The sequence below is a fragment of the Dendropsophus ebraccatus genome, chromosome 1, assembly GCF_027789765.1.
Source record: "Dendropsophus ebraccatus isolate aDenEbr1 chromosome 1, aDenEbr1.pat, whole genome shotgun sequence".
In the NCBI taxonomy this organism is placed as follows: Eukaryota; Metazoa; Chordata; class Amphibia; order Anura; family Hylidae; genus Dendropsophus; species Dendropsophus ebraccatus.
The window spans coordinates 103876257-103902961 of record NC_091454.1 but is presented as its reverse complement, the minus strand read 5'-3'; the positions used below and the strand labels follow the sequence as shown (position 1 = coordinate 103902961).

At 37.4% G+C, this 26705-nt stretch overlaps 1 protein-coding gene across 14 annotated transcripts in view; it reads right to left on the bottom strand.

Annotated features, from left to right (window-relative positions):
- FOXP2 (forkhead box P2) overlaps positions 1 to 26705 on the bottom strand; it is a 209106-nt gene that overhangs the window by 36692 nt on the left and 145709 nt on the right. For 13 of the 14 annotated variants that reach the window (XM_069976224.1, XM_069976213.1, XM_069976232.1 and 10 more), the window contains 7 exons: positions 17517 to 17604; positions 16297 to 16380; positions 6097 to 6298; positions 5829 to 5905; positions 5595 to 5696; positions 2954 to 3075; positions 555 to 624 (listed from right to left, as the gene is read on the bottom strand). In XM_069976224.1, coding sequence (XP_069832325.1) covers positions 555 to 624; positions 2954 to 3075; positions 5595 to 5696; positions 5829 to 5905; positions 6097 to 6298; positions 16297 to 16380; positions 17517 to 17604 — 745 coding nt within the window. Of the gene's footprint in view, positions 1 to 554; positions 625 to 2953; positions 3076 to 5594; positions 5697 to 5828; positions 5906 to 6096; positions 6299 to 16263; positions 16381 to 17516; positions 17605 to 26705 lie in introns of those variants that run through there. The other variant, XM_069976301.1, reaches the window with a different exon arrangement.

The following is a 26705-nucleotide window of genomic DNA, read 5'->3' as shown; positions in this document are numbered from 1 at the left end:
AGTGTTAACATACACTCTACAGTATATTCCACTATGAACATCTAAATAAATGTTAAATGTGAGGATAGCACAAGTAATATAGGTGGTCATCTAGTATACATTGACTAGTAGAGATAATCATTAAAGGCTTCGTCTTCTGTTACACAGCTAAGGCAGTCTGGATCACTTACGCTTTCTGTTTTGCAGCTAGCTGACAATACCAATACGGGCAGTGTTGTTCTTATTGTAGAAATCTTTAATCTGTCTACATTATTTAGAATAATGCATGTATAATCCATGAGTTGTGCACTGCCCCTACTAGATTGTTTAATTCACAGAGAAACCAAATCACATGAGCAGTCATTTAGTTTGTGAAAATACGAGTGTTCCAGGACTTGCCACAGGGTGTCCTTCTTGCCACTTCACATCAAAAGCAAAAAGCATTAAAGCCAGAGTGTATTCCTCTTTCTAAGATGCACAACTGTATCAGGTGAAACTATTAATGAACACTGTAAAGACTCCTCAGTAAAACAAACACACTTTCTATAAAACAAGAATAAAAGCTATAATCTTACTTGTAAACTGGCATTAAGAGCTGCTCCATAGCCAAGGCTGGTAGGTATGTTTTTTACTAACGTTGGACTACTGCAAAAAACAAACAAACCAACACATGTTTAAATATTATGGGCTAAAAATTACTGTACAGTAAAAGTATCACTATTTAAGATAATTTTCAAGAATTTGAAAGAAGCAGTTATATCTATACCTAAGAACTGATGCTAATACTACCATTAATACTTAGAAAGAAAACTTATTAGAGCAGGGTATGGCTATGTTCACGATGTTTAAAAAAAAAGAATAGAAAAAGGCATCCGCTTTTTCCTTTTAAAATAAAAAGGAATACACATAGGGGGACATTTATTAAGTCCGTCATTTTTTGTGCAAGGCTTAAAAATGTCCCTGCAGTGCTGAGGCTCTGAGGATTCATGTAGAGGCACAATGAAAAATAGTAAATGCGGCATGCCACACCCCCTCTGCATGCGCTCACACCTCTCATTCTGCCCCCTCCCCACCCCTTTGGTGAAATTGGCTATGATGCAAATAAAATATTTGCAAATCCAGCATTTGGGAAGATATTTACATGGGGCCCATCTGCGCCATAAAAAGGTATTTTACCCTTATAATAAATGTCCCACAAAGTGTATTAAATAACGGACTTTGTGCGGATGTCAAAATAATGATATTTACTTTGCAAAAAAACTGACACTGTTTTTAGGGCCACAACTAGAAAAATCTACCAACTTCTGTCATTGTAATAATGGGCACACAGAAAATAAACATCATGTGAACATAGCCTATAGATTGTTTGCCAGTTATTTCCCTGTTTTGTCAATGTACAGTACACTGATAAAGTTTTAATATAATTAGAAAGTGTTAATCTGTTAAAATAAAAAGGTAAAGAATATTTTGAAACTAGGCTTTGCTTACTTTCTTGTGCGGGTCGGTAAAATTATGGCAGTGCGAAAATTGATATAGCTGTTGTTATGGGGGGGGGGGGGTTTAGGGCATTTTTGTGGGGAAAACTATAGTTCAGTATTGCCTTTCTTAAGGTACATACATTTTTTTTGATAATTTCTGATTTTATTTTTGTGGGAGCATTAAAATGATGAAAATCTGCCATTTGTTTTAGGTTATTTAACAAACAGGATAAATAACATGATATAATATATCATTATAAATGCAGAAGTACTGGGAATGTTTATTCTTTGATTGTTTGTATCTCTTACATAAGAAATAGGAAGGAATTTCAACTTTTTTTTTATATTTTTGAACTTTTCATTTAAAGGGTACCTCTCATTACGTGCTGGCAGCAGGACATGCTGTAAAAGAGAAAGACAGGTTTTTCCAGCAGCGCTGCAGACTGCATTGTATATATATGCAAAGGCCCCTCTGGAAGAATTATGTCTCCAGTGTGTGTTAGGAAGTGTTAGGAAGCGCATCTGCAGGATTTTTACAGCGTATCCTGTCACCTGTACCCTTTAACTTTTATTTTTGTTTACTGTAACTAGGGGGCTTGAACATGCCATTGCTTGATCACTTGCATAGTACACTGCAATAATGATGTATTGCAGTATATCATACCTGATCACATTGCCATAATTGCATCAATGCACAGCGGAGAATGATTCAGTGAAAAAGAAACTGCTGCCTAATTTCTTTGATGTTGCAGTTGCTAATAATTGGTCAGATCCCGGCTGACTGTATACAATAGACATGTAACTACCTATCCATGCATAACAATATGCTTGGGGTATTAGTCATTAGGCATTAGATATATTTGCAGACAGCTCACCATTCTTAAGGCCAGTAGCTAAGCTATGGAAGTGAGAAGATAGGCACTTATTAAGGCAATTCTTTGTTGAATAAAGATTTTTTACTGTGCATTTATTTAAAGAGCACCTGACACAAGACAGGTGTACCTTAAACTCAACATCTACAGGGGGCAGTTTATTTAACTCTTTATGGGCATAATATGACTTTAAACGTTGGTAAAGGCTGAAATCATAACATATGTAATAGGGATTTTTTTTTTTATTACTGCATGTAAAGGAGGGTATATGTGTCAAAGGTAAAACTCAAAACTTTACTATTACTAAAATAGCTAGTAAATCAACTTGCTTTACATTAAATTGTTTAAAAGCAAATACTGTATATTGTTGGAAGGAAAATTTTTATGATCATTCTAAAACCAAACCTAGTAAAACCTATGTGCCAAAATCCTTACGTCAGTGAATTATTTTAAAAGTCACCTAAAAGGTTGTCAATTAATTATAAGTAACCCACCAGGTCATCACTAACCTGTTAACTCTATTGAACAAGGCCCACTATGTCATGACCCATGTGGACACCCCACTGTTAGTATAGCACTAGAGAATAACATTGATCACATGCCCCAATTATAATGGACACCTACCCAGTGATTTTTTGTGACCTCCTTTTTTGATATTCTGCTTCATCTACTGTCCATACTGCCCCTTTAACATTTTCCACTCGCACAAAACATTTGTGCAGGCTGAGATTGTGACGTACAGCATTCTAAATAAGATATAATGATAGGAGAAAGAACATGAGTAAAATAGTCCACCGATAGTTACTTGTTCGAATGACATGAATTAAAAATAGACATTTCAGTTTTGTTATAACATGAAGAGACCTAAAAAAAAAGACTTACTTGAACTCTGTTATATGAATCTTTCAAACTATTTTAATAATAGCTATGTCAGAACCTTCCTTTCAGTGAGCTGGTCTAAATTGCAATATCTGTACAAATTACAGTATCTTTGAAAATGCCAGAACAATTAGGTCAGCTCAGCTCTGTCCCTGATCAAGCACTCGGGGACAGATGAAATGTCCAAAGGAACCAGTCCTGCTTGAGGTATTAACATGCTAAAAAGGCTACAGTGACAAGTGTTAATTTTGCACAAAGCTTTATGCAAATAAGCTCAAAGGCATTCTTTTCATCCCACAATAATGAAATGACAGTTTGTTTATTCAGTGTTATTAGATGCCATTTTCTAGTTATAGTTTAATGTTTTTTGACTACTGGTGCACCTGAGTGATATCTGAACAATACAGACTTATCATATTAATATATCCACTGCTTCATTGTGTACATATGTTAACAAGTATAATATTGTTTGTATTAAAAAAAAACTATAAAATTTCCCCCAAACTGCTTTCATTACTGTTGCCTAAGTATATGCTTTCTCCTGCTTTTCAAGCTTTATGGAATTTTCTTTTAGAATATACGGTGACAATTTTAGTGAACTAAACTAAAATATTCCAAACATTTGCTATGCTTGAAAGCAAGAGTATAAAAGCAAAGTTCAGTGTCAATGTCAGTGTATTTAGATTAAAAGCTAATGTTGGCGACACTTTAGTATCTTAACCTTATTTGTGGGCAGAATCATCAGTCATACTAAATATTCCATGATGAAGGAGTTAAACGCAGTTGAAACATTGGCTGAGAAAGGCAACTGTTAATCTGACATATTTTTATTCGAATTCTTCTACAGTGTACCATCAAGTCAATTCAGTAATGACCTAATTCTTATTTCCAGCATATAAAACAAAGTAATTTTGATAAAGATTTCTTTTTATTTGCACAAAGACAAGCTTCTGGCTTGCTTTAAGAGGAGAATTCTTAAAAAAAAAAAAAAAAAGAGGGGAAAAAAAAAAAGCATAAGCAGATCTAGCATCTGACCTGAAATCCAAGGATTTGATTGATCTTAATGCCCATGGCTCGGAATATGATAATTTTAATATTAATGAGCAAATGAGCAGTTTTATTATGCATGCGATATAGTTAGAACTAATAAGCTGTTCAGAATGAGTTTTGCTGGATCCCCGAGCTGTGGAGATGAGACCGAGCTAAGATATTAAATCACCTTTCATTTCTTTTTAAATTTCTTTCAGTAAATCAAATGACAGAAAATTCTGTACAATCTCTAATGAGTAACAAAAGAAAATGCAAATCTTCAACATAAATATTACCTATTGAAAGACTGGTTAAGTGGGTTCTGCGCTGGTTAGTGGGGTTATTTTGCACTAAACTTAACTGGTATCAGTTGGCAGGATGTAAATAAAACAATGGCATCCTTTGGCCACTGCACACAACAACTAATAACTTCTAAACATTCTGTAAATGAAAAGCATTCTAAACCTTTCACACCCATATATCTGTAATCGCCTGCCAGATTAATTTGCATTTTAAATCCAAATTAATTCACTTTAGCATATCTCACAGTTGAAAATTCTTAGTATGCTGATGAGTGCTTTGCCGTCTCTGTTCTCCTCAGCTACAAACATTCTCCCCTTTTGTATGAAATGGCTTGTGGCTAATTGATGTTTCTGACTGCTTTTTGAAATGAAAATAAAACAGTTCACTTAGACTGTGCTGAGTACCCTTATCTTCCCAGACATTGCTCTCTAGCAGAAATAGATGCACACACAAGTAACATTTTTTAGCACCCAGTAGGAAGCAGACAATGAGGTTGTTTGGACAGGGATATGGATGAACCCTTTTGTCTAAGTAAATAAACTGCATTTTTGGTCTGACAGGATAATATTCACTTTACTTTCTTTTTAGTTCCAGCTGAGTAGCTCTGGTCCTCACTACAGTGGCACGTTTGGTCTGTATGATGAGCTATGATGTGTACAAAAGGCACCGACCAAGACAAAACCTACAGCTTCCATTTGTTGCACAAGGCAAACAGACATTTTTCAAACTAATTAGCCAATAATATGCAAGAGAAAAAGTAATATAGTGCGACTAACAAAGGTGTTGATGATTGAGTGCTCACACTGTAATTAGTGTGTCAGGCCCTCATTTCTCTGCCAAGCCTCTGCTATTAATTGCACCAAATTAGAAAACGATATCAGAGGCAAAATTATTCTTTCACTTGTCATTTTGAGAGAGAGAATTCATTCCATTCAAGAGGCAGGTTAAAAAGAGGGGACGCAGATACTAATCTGCTTATGTCATGGAAATAAATGGTCCTTGTGCTATCAGCAAGCAGTATGCGAGCCATCTAAAGCCGCTTGAAAGTAGTTACCTTCCAAGTTGCTGCATTACGCCTGAAGTAAGCAAACGTCCGTGTAAACCAGCTGTAAATTTCATTAAGTGTTAACTGCCTGTCACTTGATTCCATGATAGCCTGAAATGAGACAAGATGCATAGTGACATTAAAAAGACTTACTAACTAGACCAGATGTCAATTGTGTCACTGTCACGTCTTGAGCTATTAATGCATGCTCATCTAATAAATGTTCAATTTCCTCAAACCTACCTGCCTTATGAGAGTTGCATATGTGAATGGAGGACGGACATCTGCATTTTTATAAAACTCGTAGTTTGGGGCAATTTCTATTAAGACAAAAGGAGATTGTTAGTCAAAACATGGATAAAAAACATTCAAAAACAACAAATGCTGCATGTACCTACAACATAAAAACAGGGAAATCCATTGAAAACTTTACAACTATTCTAATCTGACATCAGAACAGTAAAGAGTTCATATAACATATACATATTCGACAAAACAATGACAAGGCTACCTGAGGACATAGGAATGTTGTATTTGTCAGAATGTCTTCTTCGAATGGCCCCGACGTTGGGTACACTGGCCTGTGTAATTACAGAGGGTCCCTGGGTAAGTGGGGTGACGGGTGCTGTCGGTGTGGTTGGGGTTTGAGGTAAGCTCTGAGGGGATGTGTCTAACATGTTTTTAGACATGGTGACACTAGACACCAGGTTTAGCTGAAAAAGACACAAATGAAACAGAGGCCATTAATTAAGATATAATGCTGCAAGTACAAGTACACAGTACATTCAGTCAAGGAAAATTGGAAAACCATATTCAAGCTGCATTCATGTGATGCCTATTTAGACGGAACCTAGTGCAAATTAACATCTATAATTACATACTGTAACAGGACTTCAAAGTTGGACACTGGCCGATCATTATGTAATATTGAGCCACTATGTTTCTTAACATGAAAGATGTGTTAATTGAAAAAACTGATAATCTAGCAAAATAAAAAATATCAAAATAAAAAGTCCTTTGATAAGTTCATATTCCGACCCTGCAAGTGCTTGTTCATAGTCCTAAATCTCAGATGAGAAGCTCCAACCAGCTGGAAAATCTTACACTGACCTTTAGTCTCCTTGCTAATTTGGTGGAATGGTAATGACATTACTACATATTCAAACAAAATTGTCTTAATTGCAAATTAGCCGGGGGAGGCTGAAATTTTTCAAATTAAATCTGATTGGAGATGGGGAGAGGGAAATGGTATTTCCTCACTAACAATCATTTGTGGCATGTGTTAACAAATATAATGAAATGTCAAGTTTGCCAATTCCTCTGGAAGGATCATTTTCAATTTGTGATTACAGTGTCACTTATTGCTGATATACCCTGGAAAGTGGGTGTCAGAATAGAGAAAAGGAAAATAGGTGTGAATATGTGCAATCTGTTCTAAAATGTGTCCTCCATGTATGCCCATAGAGAACCACCACTCCTCATTATAAAAAAAAATCCTCACCTCTACCACACCTCTCTGGCCATAAATAGCTCCCAATTAGCAAAACTTAGTAGTAGTGAAACACTTGCAATGATTACGACTATAATTTGAACAGTATTCATCAGACATAATGTGTGGGTAATTTGATTCATAGCACTACTTAACCCTTCTTGCTTCTCCATAACATGAAGTGTTAAAATATCTAGCTTCAGAGTTATAATAATTATTTGCTTGTATGTTGTATTAGCCTTTCACCTGAACATAAAAAAACGAAAAAATAAAAATTAAAAATCATCTGCTATAATATGGAATTTAGCAACACCTGTCCTTTTAAATCCCAAATATACCTTCTGAGACAAACATATTTTTAATAGGGAGAAATGGTGTGTACAGCATTGATTGATCTTTCTTTGTGGATTTGTTTTACACATTTAGTCAGTAGAGAGATTTGTTAGGGAAACAAAAATTAACATATGCCAGCTAATTGTTCCTCTTTCTTGGGAAGCAGCCAGAAGAAGCACATTAGCAGTCTAATAATAACGACTGGCACCCTGAAGGCATCCCCAAGTGCATCTGTTCCCAATAAACCACAAACTGTTATTCAGCTCCCACTCAAAGCCAGCAGTGTGAAATGGGAATTCTTTGTTACGTACATAAAAAGGCTGAGATGATATTACTAAATGCTATACTTCATGCATTTAGAAAACCAATTGTATGTGCTTGTTCATATCATGTAATGTACAACATCTTTTCCTACCTCAAAACCTACAGGCTTCAGTGCACATACAACCCGCACAAGGATGGCAATGTGTGCTCACTTACAGCACCAACTAATCTAAACATACTGACACATACACAGAAATAGCATTGCATTCTGCAAGAGGCAATAAAATAATAAAAGTAAACTATTTTAACCAGTTTACAAAGCCTATTTTCATAAATCCTATTAAGGAATTGTAAATTAATAGACTGGCATCCTCTGTTCAGGATCTTTATCTCATGGCTAGAATGGAGAGTGGTTACAAAGAAAATCTTGCTCTCTGGGGAAAAGTCCTGTCCTGCATTTCACAGAGAACTCATTGAATTAAATAGGTGCTGTGTAATGCTCTATTTCCCCTGTGGTGAAAGTTTGTGATGACATTATGACTATGTTTCCACAATGTTATTTCCTCTCTGTTTTCGAAAAGAAAAAATTAGGCCCGCCATTTCGCCGTTTGGCTGCCTGTCAGTGCAATGGCGGCTGTTGGTTCATTATTCTAGTGTGGGGTTACTAATTGTCCTTGGGTGGGTCTGGAAAGGTATTAAAAAGTCCATTGAATGTAATAGTAAAAACAGCGAAAGGATGGTGAAAAAAGAAAAACTGTGTGAGAACAACTAAAAATAACGCTGAGTGTTGCAAAAAATGCCATGGTCATTATTTTGTCCTTTATCTAATACATTATGTGCATTGGATGTCCGTCATTTCATTGACTTCAATGCATTGCATTGAAATCAATTACATTGTGGCTATAATGAACATCTTTTTGAATAGAAAAGGTTGACGCCTTTTCTGGGTTGTTTTTTTTTTTTTTACCTTAGTATGAACATAGCCATCCATTGGTAAAGGATCTTTTTAACTAGTAAGGAGTGTCCAGAGCCCAGAACTCTTTCAAGGCACAGATTGAAGAAAATCTGTACAATTAAATTCTATACTGCATGGCATATCTATGATTGGTTGTCAATAAATTTAATTTTAGGCACACTTTATTATGTATTACTTTATTTTGTAAAATCTCCCATTTTATTTTAAAACAAATATTACTGACATGTTCTATTATTTTCTTGTAATCCATTTTGCACTGACATTACTGATCATTCCTATTAATAAGTCTTCGTATAAAACACAGATAAATGAAGTATTTAAGTAGGGGAATAAAATGCCTATTCACTTGGGGCCTTGTGATGACCTACAGAATTTATAGGTCAAAGCCTTTGGGCCAAGGAGTCAAGTAATTTGTGGTTCTAGTCAGAGCCTATAATACCTAGATCCAGCTGTGTTATTGAATCATGCATGGGAGGCTTTGGTCAATTGTTAGGTTAAACATGTAAGATCACCTTAAAAATTTCCATTCAGTTTTTATGTGACATTTAAACTTTAGTATTCAATTATATTTGTTTTTATTCTTACATACAATGACAAAGGTGTTCACATGTATTGTTAAGTTCCACCTTAAAATCATGTAAAATTCTAGGGTGATATCTTTTAATGTCTAACTAAAAAAAAAATTATGACAAAATGTGAGCATTTAAGGCAACTAGGCCTCTTCATCAGACATGGTTTCCACGTCCGATGAAGGGGCCTAGGACCCTCAGAAGCTCACATTTTGCATCATCTTTTTCAGCTAGACATTAAAAAGTATCAACTACTGAGAACTCAATTTTTATCACTTCTATTCGCTGCTCCAAAGGTTGATCCTGCCAATACAAGAAGCGATGCAATTTTTTAATAGCTGTTATAGCTTTAAACACAATTTTTGAGAAACCTGAGACTATTGGTGTAGCAGGTGATGTACATGAAACACCCAAACTGCGTTGTTAAAGGGGTAGTGCGGCGCTAAACAATTATTCACTAAATACAAATAAATTATTCACTAAATACAACAAATAAAACTTTGTAATGTATGTTATGTTAGTGAATGGCCCCCTTCCCCGTGTTTACCTCCACCCACGCCACCCCCGGAAGTGTACTGCTCTGTTGTATTAAAATAATGGCAGTTATTTACCATTATATGGCGGCCATTCACTCAATTTCAACATTGTGTGAACAGAGCCTTTCTGTGTTTTTAATCCACTCCTGGTTTTGGTTGCTATGAGGACCTGACATGAGGACCAAATACTGCCTGAAATATACTGTATGTGAACCCAGCCTTGTAATGTATGTTATGTTAGTGAATGGCCCCCTTCCGCGTGTTTCCCCCTACCCACACCACCCCCGTAAGTGTAGTGCTCTATACTCACCTGATGCGTGTCGACCCCCGTCCGCCATCTTGCGACAATGATGTAATCTTCGGGCAGCCAGCCAAACTGCTCCGACTGTCCCTCGTGCCAGCCGCCCTCTGCCCCGTCATCAGCTGCTCAGCCGCGATTGGCTGAGCACAGTAATGCTCAGACAATCGCGGCTGAGCAGCTGATGACGCGGCAGAGGGTGTCGGCACGAGGGACGGTCGGAGATGTTCGTCCGGCCGCCCGAAGATTACATCATTGACGCAAGATGGTGGACGGGGGTCGACACGCATCAGGTGAGTATAGAACACTACACTTCCGGGGGTGGTGTGGGTGGGGGGAAACACGGCCGTGGGTAAATAACTGCCATTATTTCAATATAACAGCCGTTGTTTTAAGATAACAGCAAATATTTGCCATTAAATGACGGCCATCCACTCAATTACAACATTATGTGATCAGAGCCTTTCTGTGTTTTCAATCCACTCCTGGTTTTGGTTGCTATGAGGACCTGACTTGAGGACCAAATACTGCCTGAAATATACTGTGTGTGAACCCAGCCCAAAGTTGTATAACTTTGTAATGTGTGTTATTTAGTGAATAATTGTTTTGCGTCGCACTACTCCTTTAATGCCTGTTTCCAGGTCTAAACCTTAAGAAATTAGGTGGCGGAGGAGGCCACATCTCCGTCACGTCATGCTGCCGCCCCTTGCTCACCCATGGGGTGAGCAGGGGTATACAACTAGCAAACGCCATGGAGCTGTTAGAAATCTGCACCTGCTCCATGGTGTACACACAAGGGACATCCATAATAGCTCTCACCCAAAGTATCTGACAGAGGCTTCCTTCCTTCTCTCTTTCCAAACACATTAATGCTTAGTCTGGAGGTCCAGGGGATGTAATGCTAATTAAACCCTTACTACAGCTTTGATTAGTAGAACCAATTTACATAATAAAGAATTTTAAATTATTTAAATAATTGGACAGCATATACAGATACCAAAAATAAGAGAAAACAGTTGATACACAGTTCTTATATCCTATGTTCCTGTCAGTGCAACCTCATATTTAATGACTTTACTCCTCTGGCCTCTAACTGGTGTGACACCTCTGCTCCTGTCAATGCTGCTGTACAGAGCACCATATGCTGCTGGTAATGTGAACTGTGCTTTAGCAGGTCAGACAAGCAGTCAACCTTAATGTGGTGAGAGGCCTCAGGGTCCCCCTTTTTATAGCTAAGTCCCTGCTATAGCTACACCACTATCTACACATGTCTATGTAGTGCCAGAGGCAAAAGCTGGGTGCTGTAGACTCTGTGCTGGAACCCTATTCCCTATAGATTTCAATAGGCCAGGTGTCACATGTGCAGAGCAGAGTATAGCAGCTCTATGCTAGACTGGACTGCCAGACAAATGAAAATAAAGCCAAAGGGGGAGATTTATCAAACTGGTGTAAAGTAGAATTGGCTCAGTTGCCCCTAGCAACCAGATTCCACCTTTCATTTTTCAAAGAATCTGTGAGTAATGAAAGGTGGAATCTGATTGGTTGCTAGGGACAACTGAGCCAATTCTACTTTACACAAGTTTGATAAATCTCACCCTACCAGCTTTTTTGCTTGTTTCACAGGATCAATAATGATCATTTTATTGTATCATTCACCTCAATGGCGAATGGACTAAAAGATTTAAATCAAATTGTTTACTTTTTTATTCAATCAGTTCACAGCAGTTATGTGAAATAAACAAAGCTAAATAGTTATCTTTTACCTTAGCTCACACGTTATTACACTAAATTGTATGCACCTCCCATGAATACTCTTTAAGGCTATGTTCACACAATGTTTTTTGAGGCACAAATACAGCAGTATTTTGATCATTGCAGCCATAAATAATTTGGCACAAATATGGCTGTATTTTCGCCCTAAGGCTATGTTCACACTACGTAAAAAACACATCTGTATTTCACAACGGCCGTATTTGCGCAAACAACGGCCATTATTTGCAAAATAACGCCCGTTTGCGCAAAAACGGCCGTTGTGAAATATGGCCGTATTTTTTACGTAGTGTGGACCCGGCTTAAGGCTGGGTTCACACTACGTTTTTTGCAATCCATTTAAAATAAAAAAAAAACGCATGCAACTGTGTGCATCCATTTTGATCTGTTTTTCCATTGACTTCCAATATTAAAAAAAAAAAAAAGGATCAAAACGGTCCCTTTTTTTTTGTTGACAGACACAAAACGTGGTCGACCTCATTTTTGTGCTAGTAAAAAAAATGTAGTGTGAACCACTAACCCCTCACTAGTGTTTTAAAATAGCAAAGATAGCTGCATATTTTTTTTAAGATAAAAAGATATTATATATTAGTTTATTTACCATATTTTTCATAAAAGAAAAAAAAACATACTGTTACCTTAAGGCTATGTTGCTATGTTCCCACAATGCCTTCTTAGGCATTTGCGGCCATCATTATAACAAAAGGTGTTGTGTGAACACAGCCTAAGCATGTGCATTGTACTACATATTACTAAGCAGCATTTTAAGAGACTGTCTTAATTTCCAAGTCTACAGTTCTCCAAGAACTGTCAACTTTTCTTCCTTGATTACCCACCCCTGTACTATCAGCCAAAAATAAAGTCTGCTGAGCGAGGATACTGCATAATTTGCTCCTTATTTTAAAAATACGTTTCATGGACTCCCTTAAGCTGCAGACTGAATGAGAGCATAGCGATATATATTATTTACATCACTTTACAAGCCATGTATCAATTTATATGGGAGTATCAGACAAGAATGTGGACTCCTGCTTCCCACTATTCACATTACAATAAAAAGATTAAAGGCAGAAATATGTCAGACAAATACGTTCAAAATAAGCTGCAGGAATTTAAATTTCTATATGTATGCAAATGAATATGTTTACAATGTTCCACTAAGTTATTTTAGCAGCTGGCCATAACAAGCATAACATGTTTGTAGGCATGCAATCATGAACTGATAAAGACGAATGTATTATTAAGTAAGGGGAAGCATGTAAAAACTAAGATGAACACTTAACCACCTTAGCTCATCTGAATATATTCAAGGTTGGGTGAAACTCATTATTCAGGACTTGCAGCCTTGATAACTTTGATTTTCATCCATCCATAGCATGGCCAAAAGGTACCGTTTAATGAAGTACCATTCAGAGAGTAAATGGGGTCATATAATAGTGCGGTTGCACCTTGTGTTCATGTACTGATAGCTGTTAAGGGTGCAGTGATGAACCAACAGAGCTCATTTCTTCCTGGTAATAAATTCATCCTATTAATATTTATCAAATGTGTGGGCTGTCTCAACTGAGACAGTACACGTGAGATCATAAATCTCGCACTATCATATCAATTTTAAGGCCTTTTTCTACTGTGTAAAATATTAAGATTTTTTGAATTGCTCTTTTCCAACTTCTGTGTTTCCTTGCACTCCTTAAGATATGTCTGTTCTGTGGGATCTTTAAACTGTGGTCTCGTTTTAAATCGTTCATCTAAGATTCTGTATTAATTGCTCACCATCAAACACAATTAGCAATTCTTTCATGTGTGGTTTATGTAATGTAATACTTCAATTACATTATTCATTCAGGTTCTGTTTTGGATTATAGGCTGAAAATTCTTTATTAGTGTAGATGTAACCATGCTGCTGGAGTTTTAAAAAATTCACTGATTGAATAATTAATTGGAAAAGAACAAGCTGCAGATTCCTGATGGATTTATGAGACAATTATTCCATCTTGTGATTATCTACATTGTATATAGGAAGCTATGAGAAAACTCATTTTATTCAAATGAAATGCCAGGCTGCAGCAGAGAATAGCAGTGCCGCCCTGAACTTTATCATTAAAAGGGACTAAGGGGTTAATAGTCCAACTTTGAAAAATTAGCCTGCAATATCTACTGTGTTCCATAAAATACAACAAATAATCACCAGTCCATTATTTACAGCTGATTCAGTGATCATTACACTATGATAATATCTTATAATTATACAAGCTGCTAGCAACATAAGACTGTGCTGTATTTTTAAACTAAAGGGGAGATTTATCAAACTGGTGTAAAGTAGAATTGTCTCAGTTGCCCCTAGCAACCAATCAGATTCCACCTTTCATTTTTCAAAGACTCTGTGAGTAATGAAAAGTGGAATCTGATTGGTTGCTAGGGGCAACTAAGCCAATTGTACTTTACACCAGTTTGATAAATCTCCCCCTATGTCTTCGAACTATAGACAGTCTGGGAAATTTACAATGCTGTTTGCCAATTTTTAGGCAAATAAAAGTTGAAAATTTTTGTACATGCTCTGTTTTTGTGCAAAAAAAGGTGACTTTTTGCCTTCCAGCAACCACCTGAGTCATTTTTAGAAAACATGAAGGTGCCCAGCGGGAAGGGGCATGACCTCCCACAATGGGGGAGATCTATAATGTCAGAAATTTACTCCAACTAAGAGTTGGTCTAGATTTCTAAATGTAGCTTATAGACTGTGAATGAGATACATCAAATTTATTAAAGGATACCTGTCCCCCCCCCGTGCTGGGGTGACAGGCTCCCGACCCCCCGTTAGAGCGCCCTATACTTACCTAATTGCGCGGGGTCCCGCTTCCTGATGCGGTCGGGTGACTGAGATTTCAGCTCCCGAAGCCCGGCGCGCGCGCTGACAGGAGAGTCCGATGCCCATAGAGAATGACCAAGCATCGGACTCCCCATTCATTCTCTATGAGCGTCGGACTCTGCTGTGTGCGTGCGCGCGGGGCTTCGGGAGCTGAAATCTCTGTGACCTGACCGCATCAGGAAGCGGGACCCGGCGCGATTAGGTGAGTATAGGGGGATCTAGCAGGGGGTCAGGAGCCTGTCACCCCGGCATGGGGGGTGACAGGTCCTCTTTAAGAGGCTTTTGAATCTTAATAAATTTGATACCTCTTAAGTCAGCCTTCGTTTACTAAAAGAGTTCTAGTCACCACCACCTGGCTTGTCTGTTTTATGTGTTGTGCTGTTCCTAGGTTATTCTCACTAGAAATGTATGACTCAATAACAAACTGGCTGCTATCAATTGGGGGAAGGGTCTGACGCTAACAATGCCAGACTGTGTTGGGACATGCCTCCAACTGGTAACACCCAGTTGGCTATTGAGTAAAATTAACAGAGGAAAACCACATCGCAGACCTGTAATAAAATATGTTCCAAAATTCCCTAAGATAGACGGGACAGAATTGGTAATAATTAAGTCCAACGCAGCACTTTGATACAAAAAAACTTTATTCACATCAAACTTAGGGTCCTTGTACACAGACAGATTTATCTAAAAGATTATTGAAACCAAAGCCAGGAACAGACTATAAACAGAAATCAGGTAGTAAAGGAACGATTGAGATTTCTACTCTTTTCAAATCCATTCCTGGCTTTGGTTTAAAAAAAAATTGTCAGATAAATCTCTCTGTGTAAAGGCACCATTAGGCTGGCAGTTGCTTGCAGTGTGTCTACTAAAGGCTATGTTCACAGAACGTTTTTTCAGCTCCGTTTAAAATAACGGACGTCATTTAGCAGCCTGACCTCCCCTTAGTACAATGGCGGGTGTTGGTACATTATTCTAGTTTGGGGTTACTAATTGGCCTTTGGGTGTGGCTTCATTGAAAAGTCCATTGAGTTTAATAGTAAAAACTGAGAAAGAACGGTGACAAAAGAAAATCTATCTATCTATCCCTATAAATATTAACACAAGTATTAACCACAAACAATTATTGTTATAACAGCATACTGTAGGTAGCACATAAACATTAAAAGGAGCATAAAATGGAGCAATAATTGAAGATACAGGAACTTTGCTGGATATTTTGAAACCAATGACAATTTCTAAATACATTTTGAATTGCTGTTTTCCAGCAGTTTAGTCTACTTTGCTCAGAGAGCAGGGATATTGTGCTGGAATGAGTGAAACTATCACACTTCGCTATCTTTCCTAGCTCCGCTCTGAAAGTAATGATTTGTGCACTTATAGGTGTAGTTTGTTTAGTGTCACCTACAGTGCAGATTGGATAGATTGTGTTAAAGATAGCATTACCTTTATAGAAACATACAATTTGACAAGATATTGCATTTTACATTCATTTTATTGCAATATTTTTCATCACACTCATTGTTTTCTAACTGTCACAAAATTGTTCATTTTCTTAGTCGGTTACATGTAGAGACCTATTTACTGTTTATAAAGCAATATGCACTTACAGGTTTTGGAGATGGCTTGGGCTCTGAGGGTCGCATGTGCAAGTGGGTCATCATTGCTTGAAGACGTTCGCGCTCTTTAGAAAGCTGTTAAGAAGGAGTAAAATCAGAAGCATTTCAGAATGGACTGCTACAGCTATTTTATCCTAGTGATACATCTTATCATCAAGCATGTCTCCATGTAATGAATTCTGCACATAAAATGCAGAGTTGCATACTGAAAGAACAAAGACATGCACTAGCCTAATAACTACCTATAATAGGCAACTATGATTTGTCTTAAATGGCTGCTTTGAGCAACCCACATGACAATACAATTTTTTCCTATGTAATACAAAACTTCTGCAGATTGAAATAGGATAGATGAAGATTAATATTTCATTGATTGCATCCATTTTGAATAATATTTAGCATCCCTCTGGATACAGATGTGGACTAAAGATGGTTTTCTAATGAAACTCTTCTTCAGATCATACACTGGCACCATTCCTATCTATAGTGATTCAGTCAATATCAGGTCTTTATCAATGTAATTTTCAACAGCAATAGGAAATAAGAATGTGAAACTTTAGAACTAAGCCACTGCTAGACTCCAACATGCCCTCCAATAGGCACATTAGATAACTTATTTCTCTGAAAGTGTGCAGTATTTACAACCTTCATCAATAGTGTATGGGCACCTTACAGGGGTATTCCATTGAAAATCATCTTGACATAAGTTAATAATAAACCACTATCTTTTATATTTGTAATAGTATGTAATTACAGCCTCTGCACTGTTACTGAGCTTTCTTTGGTGACTCTTCAAGGCACTGGACGGAAATTCGCTCCATCTTGATCCTTGCTCTTTGTCCCTCCCTTCAGAGATGTGAATCACGTGTTCTTTGTTTCTTCAATAGGCGGGGTTAGTGCTTACAACCCTGCCCACTGAAGAGACGCAGACCATGTGATTCATATACCTGGGCTGGTCACAGGGCCATAGCTTTGCCGATAGTGCCTATATTGTGTTCAATCACAGCAGGCAGGTGAAGTGGAGCCACTCATAGTGGTCTCCTTTCGCTAAGCTACTTCACAATTGTTCAGTACAAAAGTGCAAGGATGCGCTATACTAATCGGGTTGTGGAAAGTGAATAGGAGGCAGAGAGGAGGAAATGGCATAGAGTAATAAGTAATAAATATATACACTGCTTCCGAAATAACATTTAACCAAAATAATGACCAACCTGAATTTCCAACTGTTGAACCACTTGCATTTGGACTCTGCACTGAGCAGTGCTTCGGTCATCTAATGCATGCTCATTATTAAGGTGCCTGGTTAAAAGATAGAACACACATGGTAGTGGATTAAAATCTGTTGTATTGTACTGATGGGTTAAAATGAATGGTCATGCCAACAGCTTTTCTATATACTCAAAAAAGCAATCTATTTAATGTAGTATTCAATCAATTTTATACACATACTTTAATAAAAATAAATATAAAAAAACAAACAAACAAACAAACCCTGAACTACAAAACTGTTGGGGAAAGGTACTGTGTCAAAACACATAGGGGGAAATGTATCAAACAGACCCCTGAGGTACACCATATTTTGCACTTTTTCCATGCCCTGCTCACCATAAGGGGGGTGCATGACAAGATAGGGAGGAGATGTGAGGCTACATTGCCACTGTGGGGGAGACGTGAGGCTACATTGCCACTGTGGGGGAGACGTGAGGCTACATTGCCACTGTGAAGGAGACACAAGGCTACATTTCCTGACCAACAACAGCCCCTATATTATCCCTTGTCTACCTATGGGCTATAATGAGCATTGAAACATCAGAACTTAGAGCAGTAACAAAAGGTAATCTGGTTTAATGAATCACATCTTCTTTTACATCATGAGGAAAACCAGGAAAGAGATAACACAGGATAGACAATAAGAAGAAGGCAAGGCAGTGGAGGCAATGTGATACTGTGGGTAGTGTTCTGCTAAGAATTACTTTAAATGTCCAGGACTGGAATACCCCTTTAATTATTACCTTTCCATTCATAATATACCGTATTGTGCATAGCAATTATTACTATGGATTCTTAAAGTGGAACTATTAGCAGGTTACATGAATTTAACTTGCTGATAGCCCCCTATTACACACGTGGAGCTAAGGAGGAAGGTATGTCTCTTATCTTCCTCCTCTGTGCCATTCCCATGCTGTAAGAAGTGTAATCCTCAATCTGGAGCACCTTAAGGAGCACTGCCCTGCCTCCAGAACTCATATCCAGCCTGCCCGCTCCAATGATTATCATAAGAAGGGGCGAGCTGGCTGGCAATCTCAGGGTGGGGAAGTGCTCCTAATGGTGCTTTGGATCGAGGATTACACAGCTAATAGCGAGGGAACAATGATAAAGAGGTAGGTAAGAGACATACCTTCTTTCTCAGTGCCCCATGCGCAATAGGGGGCTATCAGCACGTACAGAATTTAAGTACAAAATGAAAGCCCATCAAAAAGCTCTTTGTAACCAACTTAAAGGGGGTTCTCATGCTAAATGAATGTATTTGCAAAAATATTTAACTTGATGAGCCCTACAAGTTTAACTAAAATAGTTAAGAGAAGAACTTCTTTAATCCCTGTTAATTGAGTTTTTTTGGGAACTTTTCAATAGTAATCTGTAGAGAGATTCTGAACAGAAGAGAAATTCTCTAGTTTTCTAGTTAGCTTCTGTGAGGTGACTTAGGGCTGTATTACATGACACTAAGCAGAAGCAGGTGCCGACCAGTAAGATCAGTGCATGCTTCCTCAGCGTCCACAGACAGCGAGCAAGGAGCAGCGGGAGGGGCTGCTCGATAGATCCTTAGATCGTGGCCCATTGAAGAGAAGTCTGCTGCCGCTGCTCCTATTACACGGTGTGATAGGGTTTCTCTAAACTCTTACCCTTTTTACCCCCACATATTCGCAATTGCATAGAATGAGTTCAAGGAAAATGCTAGAACCGTTTTATACAATGAATATTCCATTAAATATTTAAAGACTGTAGGGTTGTTGGGCAAAACAAATTACACTGGAAAGGTGGTGAGTACACATTAGGTTTAATTTTATTATACATCCTTATCAATAATGCATGGACTTTAAAATTATTTAAAATGTATGCATGAATATTTTTACCTTAATATGTGAATAAAGATGTGAATAAATAAGCAGGAAAACATAACAATTTGGAATATGTATAAATAAATATATCACGCGTATATATATATATATATATATATATATATATATATATATTAGTTCGTTGAAATGTGGTAAACATTAAGAATCAGGGTCTTTTTCTCCCCCTGTCAATTGGGGGTTGAACATATTTGATATACTTTTTAAATGTGAATTTGAATGAAAATTAGATTCTTAGGCATAAAATGTGTGAGTCTTAAACATAAGGATATTAGTGCTGATTACAGAAGAGTCTTTTGCATATATTGTGTCCTGCTTATTTTATAATCGTCCCTTTTAATGCATGCTGCAGTGCATTTGAAAATAGGAGTTAATACTCATTGCTCTGGTAACATATCTATTCTCACACATGAGAGATAAAGGCACTAATGCTCACTTGCAGATTAAACAGAAGAAAGGTACCGAAAGGACCAAATGTGTTATTTGACTACAAAGGCTAATATCAAAGTACATTCTGAACAAGACATGTAAATGAACATGTATATAACCCAATACGGGTTATGAAAAAAACAACAATAAATAGACGACTCAGTATGTATAAAAGTAGCCTAAAACGTGTTTACATTTTAGCGACCTGCTCTTGTCATATGTTTAGAGAACTAAAAAAAAAATGTTTGCATTTAACTGATCAAGTCTTCATATCCAGTTTATCTGCACTGCTTTCATTAGAATAGAAAGACTGTAGAGTATAATAATAGTCGGTGCGGTTTTGTCTTGATTGAATTTTTCAGAGAAACACAAAAGAACCTTGCCATTAAAATAGTCCTTTATTCTCCGGCGTGAAGGCGAAAGGTTTTTAAAGTGTTGTGATGTTCAGTAATGAGCCTCTATCTAAATTATCATTGGTGACAAACTCACAAAGCACTTTTCGAGGACACATAGTTATGAAATGCCAGAGCTGCCACTTTCTTTCTTGTAATTATAGGCTAGCTTGCAGCCCTTCAATGATCATTTATAGAACAGCCTCCAGTGGATTACCGAGAACTTGAAAAACACATACATACCTCTGCCACATCTCCCTTCTCCGTTCTTTGCTATTGTTTACTAGTGATATGTAAAATAATAGAGCCTATTCATTCCCCTACTTAATTATGCCAATCAAAGTGCAGGAATGGCAAAGGATACAAATGAAATGCAGGAAGATTAAGTAAATAGGGTCGGCATTAACATAAAATTATAAATTTATATACTTAAAATTATTTCACGTCAAAAATATTCTCTTTTATGTCTTTCTTTCTGTCTCAGGTATAACATATTGCTGTTAAAATATTCTCTATGATTTATAAATCAAGGATGAGATAATATTTGAAAAATTAGGATTTTGGAATTTTCTGAGCTACTACCTAATTGCTGTTTCAAAATGCATATGCAAAGGGACATTTCATTAATCATTTAATCATGTACCTCGCTGGAAGTTATAACTAATGTTGCACATACCCTTTTCATATGAATGCTCCATAATGCTATCTTACATATTTGATATATAGCATATGTCATAAATTATGCTGCTTCAAAAGGGACTAAATGGGTTGTTATCCTTCAAGATGCTTATTACAAAAAATGTTATCAGTTTTTTTCTTTTTTTTCTCTTTATCTATTGCTGGCTCTATTTCAGTATTTCACGAGCCACCAATAATGCTCTTTCGGAATGGCAAAGGTCTGTAAATTACCCATGCAATCACTAACACCATTTCACAGACCTGTTCTATTTCTGCTGGTCTGCTAACAAGACGATTACACACAAATTACTGAATGTCTATGAAATATTTAAATGCATTCTACTCTACTATGCATTAATAAGAGCAAAGCAAGCTATGGAATTCTGGTTAGATCCACTCCCTAATGTCCCCTAATGAGCCTCTTACTGTGACTGCAGTTCAAACAGAAAGGTGAAGAAAAAATGCAAAGGGTTCCTTCAGAAAGGCAGCTTGAACAAACAGTGTGTGAGCCAGTTCTAATTTATGGGTCACTTTATAGGTATATTGATTTTTGTTTTGAAAATGGAATAAATGATGTGGTTGACTGGCATTCTTTAAAAACTGCATGAGACTGAGCGAGGTCTTAGCCTCATGTACACAGTGTGTAAATGTGAAGCCTTTTCTTTCAGCAGATATTTAATAAGAAGTTAACTACAAAACACAACAGCACCTAGGAGATTCTGTGAGTGGCATATACATCAGAGAAACTGTAGGCTCTATCTCAATATACTAGGCAGGTTCAAAATCCATTTTTAGACCCATAGAAGTAATTTTAGTTTAGAGAAGACCGATACTGACATACTTCACTAATTTCTATCTTAGTACAGGTGGTGACCAAATATTGGCCATTATTTTTACTACATGCGTGTTTATTCTTGGATCCAATGAAGGTCATGCATCAAAATTTCTTGAGGCAATAACTGGCAGTATATGAACGATGCATAAATGGGTCAGGGATGTTCATTAGGACAATAAGGTTCAATTAGGGCACATTGCATCATAAGTGTAAATCAAATGCCACTTTTAAAAAATACCATTTAAGAAAGTTAATATCTGAAACAATCATTAATCTATTTGATGGTAGAGGGCCCCTTAATATTAATATAAGCAAAGGGTACCAAATTTTAGACTACAACAGTGAGAATACAAAATTATTGACAAAAAGTACTTTTTTGAAGTGCTTTTTGTCAATATCTGTGTATTCTTCTTGGTATCATTAAATTTAGTACTATGTGCTTATATTCACATTACATGTTGCCTCATATACGGACCACCCCTAAAGAACTCCCTTTACCGGAACACATTGGGTTTATCTTATCCTGTACACCCTTGGAAGGCACTTTTTTGTACAGGCACGTCTCTGCATCATTTTTGCGTTCCAGGATTCTATATATTGACCTGATCATCACTGTTATCATACGATTCATGTCTTAAAATGCTTAATGTAATAACAGGCTGCTTTCTCCTATCCCTATTATGGGAGTGTATGGAGTTTTACTGTGACTTATTTAGGACTAGTGATCAGAACATCATCTCCTTTTGGCTATGTTCACACAACATTTTTTCAGCTCAGTTTAAAATGACGTCTGTTATTTTGAGGCTAAAATAACGGACGTTATTTAGCAGCCTGGCCTCCACTTGACTGGTGTTTGCACATTATTTTAGTTTAGGATTACTAATTGGACTTTGGGTGTAGCAATAGTAAAGACGGAGAAAAAACAGTGGAAAAAGGAAAACTGTGTGTACACTACTAATAAAAAAACGTCCGCTGTTTGCAACAGACGTCCGAAAATAATGATCATGTTCATTAATTTGACGTCCATGGCAAAAACGTCCGTTATTCAATACACTGTGTGAGTTGAACGTCCGTCTTCTCATTGACTTCAATGCATTAAAGTCAGTTAAATCGGGGAAAAAAATGCAGTTTTTTTTAAATATGAAAATTGAACACCTTTTCATTAATTTTTACGTTGTGTTAACATTGAGTGATTTTAACTGTACTGTGGCTTCCATTCTTATGTTAATAATACTTGCTTCATTTTTTGTGAATTTTTTGTACTTTTTGTGTATGTGGACTAGCACCCAGTTTGATACTAGTGGTGCCTGCCTTTCCTTGTTTACATTGCCTCACATAAGGACTTCAGTAACTACTGGACTACCCTGAAAAATATTATTGAAGATATTTGCAAAACATGTTTGATTATGTGTGCTACTTAGCTTTTTTGCTCTTAACATTAGTTTTCTTTTCATATTGTTACCATGATGGGATGACCACCTGCAAACAATAGGTATATACATCTGTATAAACAGAACTCACATATAATATTTCATGAGAAGCACTAAAGGGCTAAAGATGAAATATGGTCCACAATTACTCTGTGCAGGCTGGTGAATGGAGTTCTTTCTGTAACTGATTTAAATGGCTTGTTTAAGTGATGGAAATGGCCTCTTTACCTGCTTCACTGTAGCACTGGGACCATTTATCAAGTTAGGAAAGCTTAAGCTGCAAAACTAGGCTAATTTGCTTTGAATGTATTTTCTATTTGCCGTGCAGTTTTGTATACTAAAATAATCCCTGCCATATTTTTCTTATTCAATTGCTTATGCAGCGGTAATACAAAATATAATATGATTATAGCCTATGAAAATGATGTTGCTGAATTTATCAGAATTATACATAAGAAGTATCCCAAAGTTAAATAGTCACTGCTGTTTTAAACAACCTCCCTCTTTTTTTTAGTCTGTGTGATTTCTTACATATATGTAAGTCCCTTTATTTGCCAAATATGACTTCTTATGCAAGAAAAGCTATTGTAAAGTCTTGACCACTAGGTGTGTTATTAATTTGAATAAATCTTTCTAGTAACAGTTCTAGACAAAATACTGGGAGTGGGGGCAGGGCTTAGCATGTGCTATGTGCAAGAGAGAGGGAGAGAGAGGGAAAAAAATAGTCCTTTGTGAGGCTGGGTTCATACTACGTATATTTCAGTCAGTATTGTGGTCCTCATATTGCAACCAAAACCAGGAGTGGATTGAAAACATAGAAAGGATCTGTTCACACAATGTTGAAATTGAGTGGATGGCCGCCATATAACAGTAAATAACTGCCATTATTTCAATACAACAGCCGTTGTTTTAAAATAACTGCAAATATTTGCCATTAAATGGCGGCCATCCACTCAATTTCAACATTGTGTGAACAGATCTATTCTGTGTTTTTACTCCACTCCTGGTTTTGGTTGCAATATGAGGACCACAATACTGACTGAAATATACGTAGTGTGAACCCAGCCTGTAAGTCATCTGTAAGTCAATCTGCCTGCTGAAGATGATCCACATGGTTCCAAAAATGTTACCTTGCCATCACTCTGAAGCATCAATCTAACCAAATTGACTGACCAAACATTTTTGAAATGACATGTAAGTTTTAAGTTCCTTTCATTCTTGAGTTAATACATCTTAAAATACCTTAAATTAGTAACCAATTGACCCAAAATATGTGTTAGGGCTTGTCACTGAGCAACTGGTGACTATTAATCATGCCGCTACTTTTGACTCTAACCTATTTAGTTGCGTCAACTGTATAAATAAAGTAAAAAAAAAAACAGAACTCAATTATTAGACAAGAGTTTCTGCTCCTGTAAATAAGAAAATTTGAAATAAGTCCCCACAAAAATTAGATGTGAACAAATCAGAATTTTTGAGGCACTTTGGAATGAACTTAATTAATTTAGAGTTGTTTTACCATGTCTAGTTCAGTAAATAGTACTGAACATCACACTAAACTTTAATGCAGTAATGTATGAGCATGAAATATATAAAAATATCCAAAGTAAGGGCCGGTTCACACTGAGCAAACACGGCGCAATTCTGTGGCGGAGCTCTCCGCCGCGAAATCCCGCCGTGCTCAGTGTGCTGCTTTGAGTGAATGGGAGAGCGCGCACCTGTCTGCTCCCTCTCCTCTTCGCTCAAAGAATGAACATGTTCATTCTTTGAGCGGAGAGTGGCGGCAGCAGACGAGCACGCGCCCTCTCCATTCACTTAACAGCAGGTCACTGAGCACGGCGGGATTCCGCGTCGGAGCTCAGTGCACCGTGTTTGCTCATTGTGAACCGGCCCTAAGGTAGAAGACAAAAAAAAAAAAAAACGTAACTTATTCCAGCGTGTAATTTAAGATGAAAGAATCTGTGTTAGCCCATTAAATTTTAAAGATTGTCAATTTTACATATAAACTTAAGTGATTGTGTCCCCTGACCTCTGACAACAAACCGGCTTGGGATTGGCTCTTAGTACCATGCACAATACCTGATGTGTTTGTGAAAAAGTATGTGCTCTGGGGTTCTCACAATGTAGTTTTCATTGTGTAAAGCCGGGTTTTCATTCATCTGGCAATCTGGCAATCAGCATTCAGTTCAAAGATGCATTTCTGTCCATCGCTTTTTTACTGCGACGGAGAAATGCATCTTTGAACTGATCCCATTCATTAGAATCGGACAGTTTAAACCATACGGCATGCTAATAGTGCTGCCGGATCGTCGGAAATGCCATACATCAGAACATGTCTTGCAGCATTCTGTCATGTGGCCTGCCTGTTGTAGGAAAAAAGGTTGAAATCTGAATGACAACTGATGCCTTTTTGGGATCAGTTTTATTCATTTTCTGAAAAAATAAACCTGAAATGGATGCAACTCATAAATGTAAACCAAGCCTTATTGTTCAGAGATAAAAACTAAAGTCACGCCTATTAGATTTTAAAGGGAACCTGTCATGATATTTACGCTGCTTGACTATACCCAACAGGAAGACACTTCATTTAAACAGCTATGATATATCTGGAACACTGTGGACTTTTAGATAAAGCATAGTTAAAAAAAAGAGGCAGAAATGGGGAGAAGAGTCATGGAGGTGACTCCCTGTCCAGCTTGGCTTGACTGACAGATCTCTCCTTATTCTTTTTACACCCTTTATGCTTAAGAAATAGAAATAGAGTTAGGTGGAAACAACTTAAAAATACAGTGTGAGGTATTATCCGGGCTGTAGGTAAATCAAGACATTTCATTAGCTTTAGCTCCTTTGAGATTTTGAGGTGTTTCTATGTTGTAAACCAACAGAGGAAGCACACTCATCTGGCACACTCTGCAGCGCATCACTCTGCACTGTAAGCATCTGAGAGAAGCGTCCTCTATACAGACTACTTGTATGTCATAAGGCACGGCAGCACTATATTACTAGAAGGACTACCCTGGAATCTGCCATACCTTGTAAGGCCATGTTCACATGGCGTAAGAGATCAGCTGTTCCGCGACCCGGGCGGGTCAAGGAACGGCCGGTCTCTAAAAAGATCATCCCGGCCGGTACTGCAGTACAGGCTGGATGATCTTTTGGCCCGCAGAATTCTGCGCGCCCACATCAGAACTCCCCACTGCACTGCCGAGGCCGCTCACTTTATAGTGTGTATTGACAGGGTTTTCAATGGCCACTTTTTACTGAATAGCGGCCGCAAAAGACTGACATGTCAGTTGTTTGTGGCATTGCTAGGAGTCCCGGCTGGAGCGTATACTATGTGTATATGCTCCGGCCGCGATCCCATAGTCACTCGGCCAACGTATTTTCTCGTATTAACTACGGCCGTTGTTGCAATCAGCAACAACTGTCATAGAAATATGAAAAAATATGTTGTGTAAACATAGCCTAATACAGTATCCTGCATATCTAAAAGTAGGTT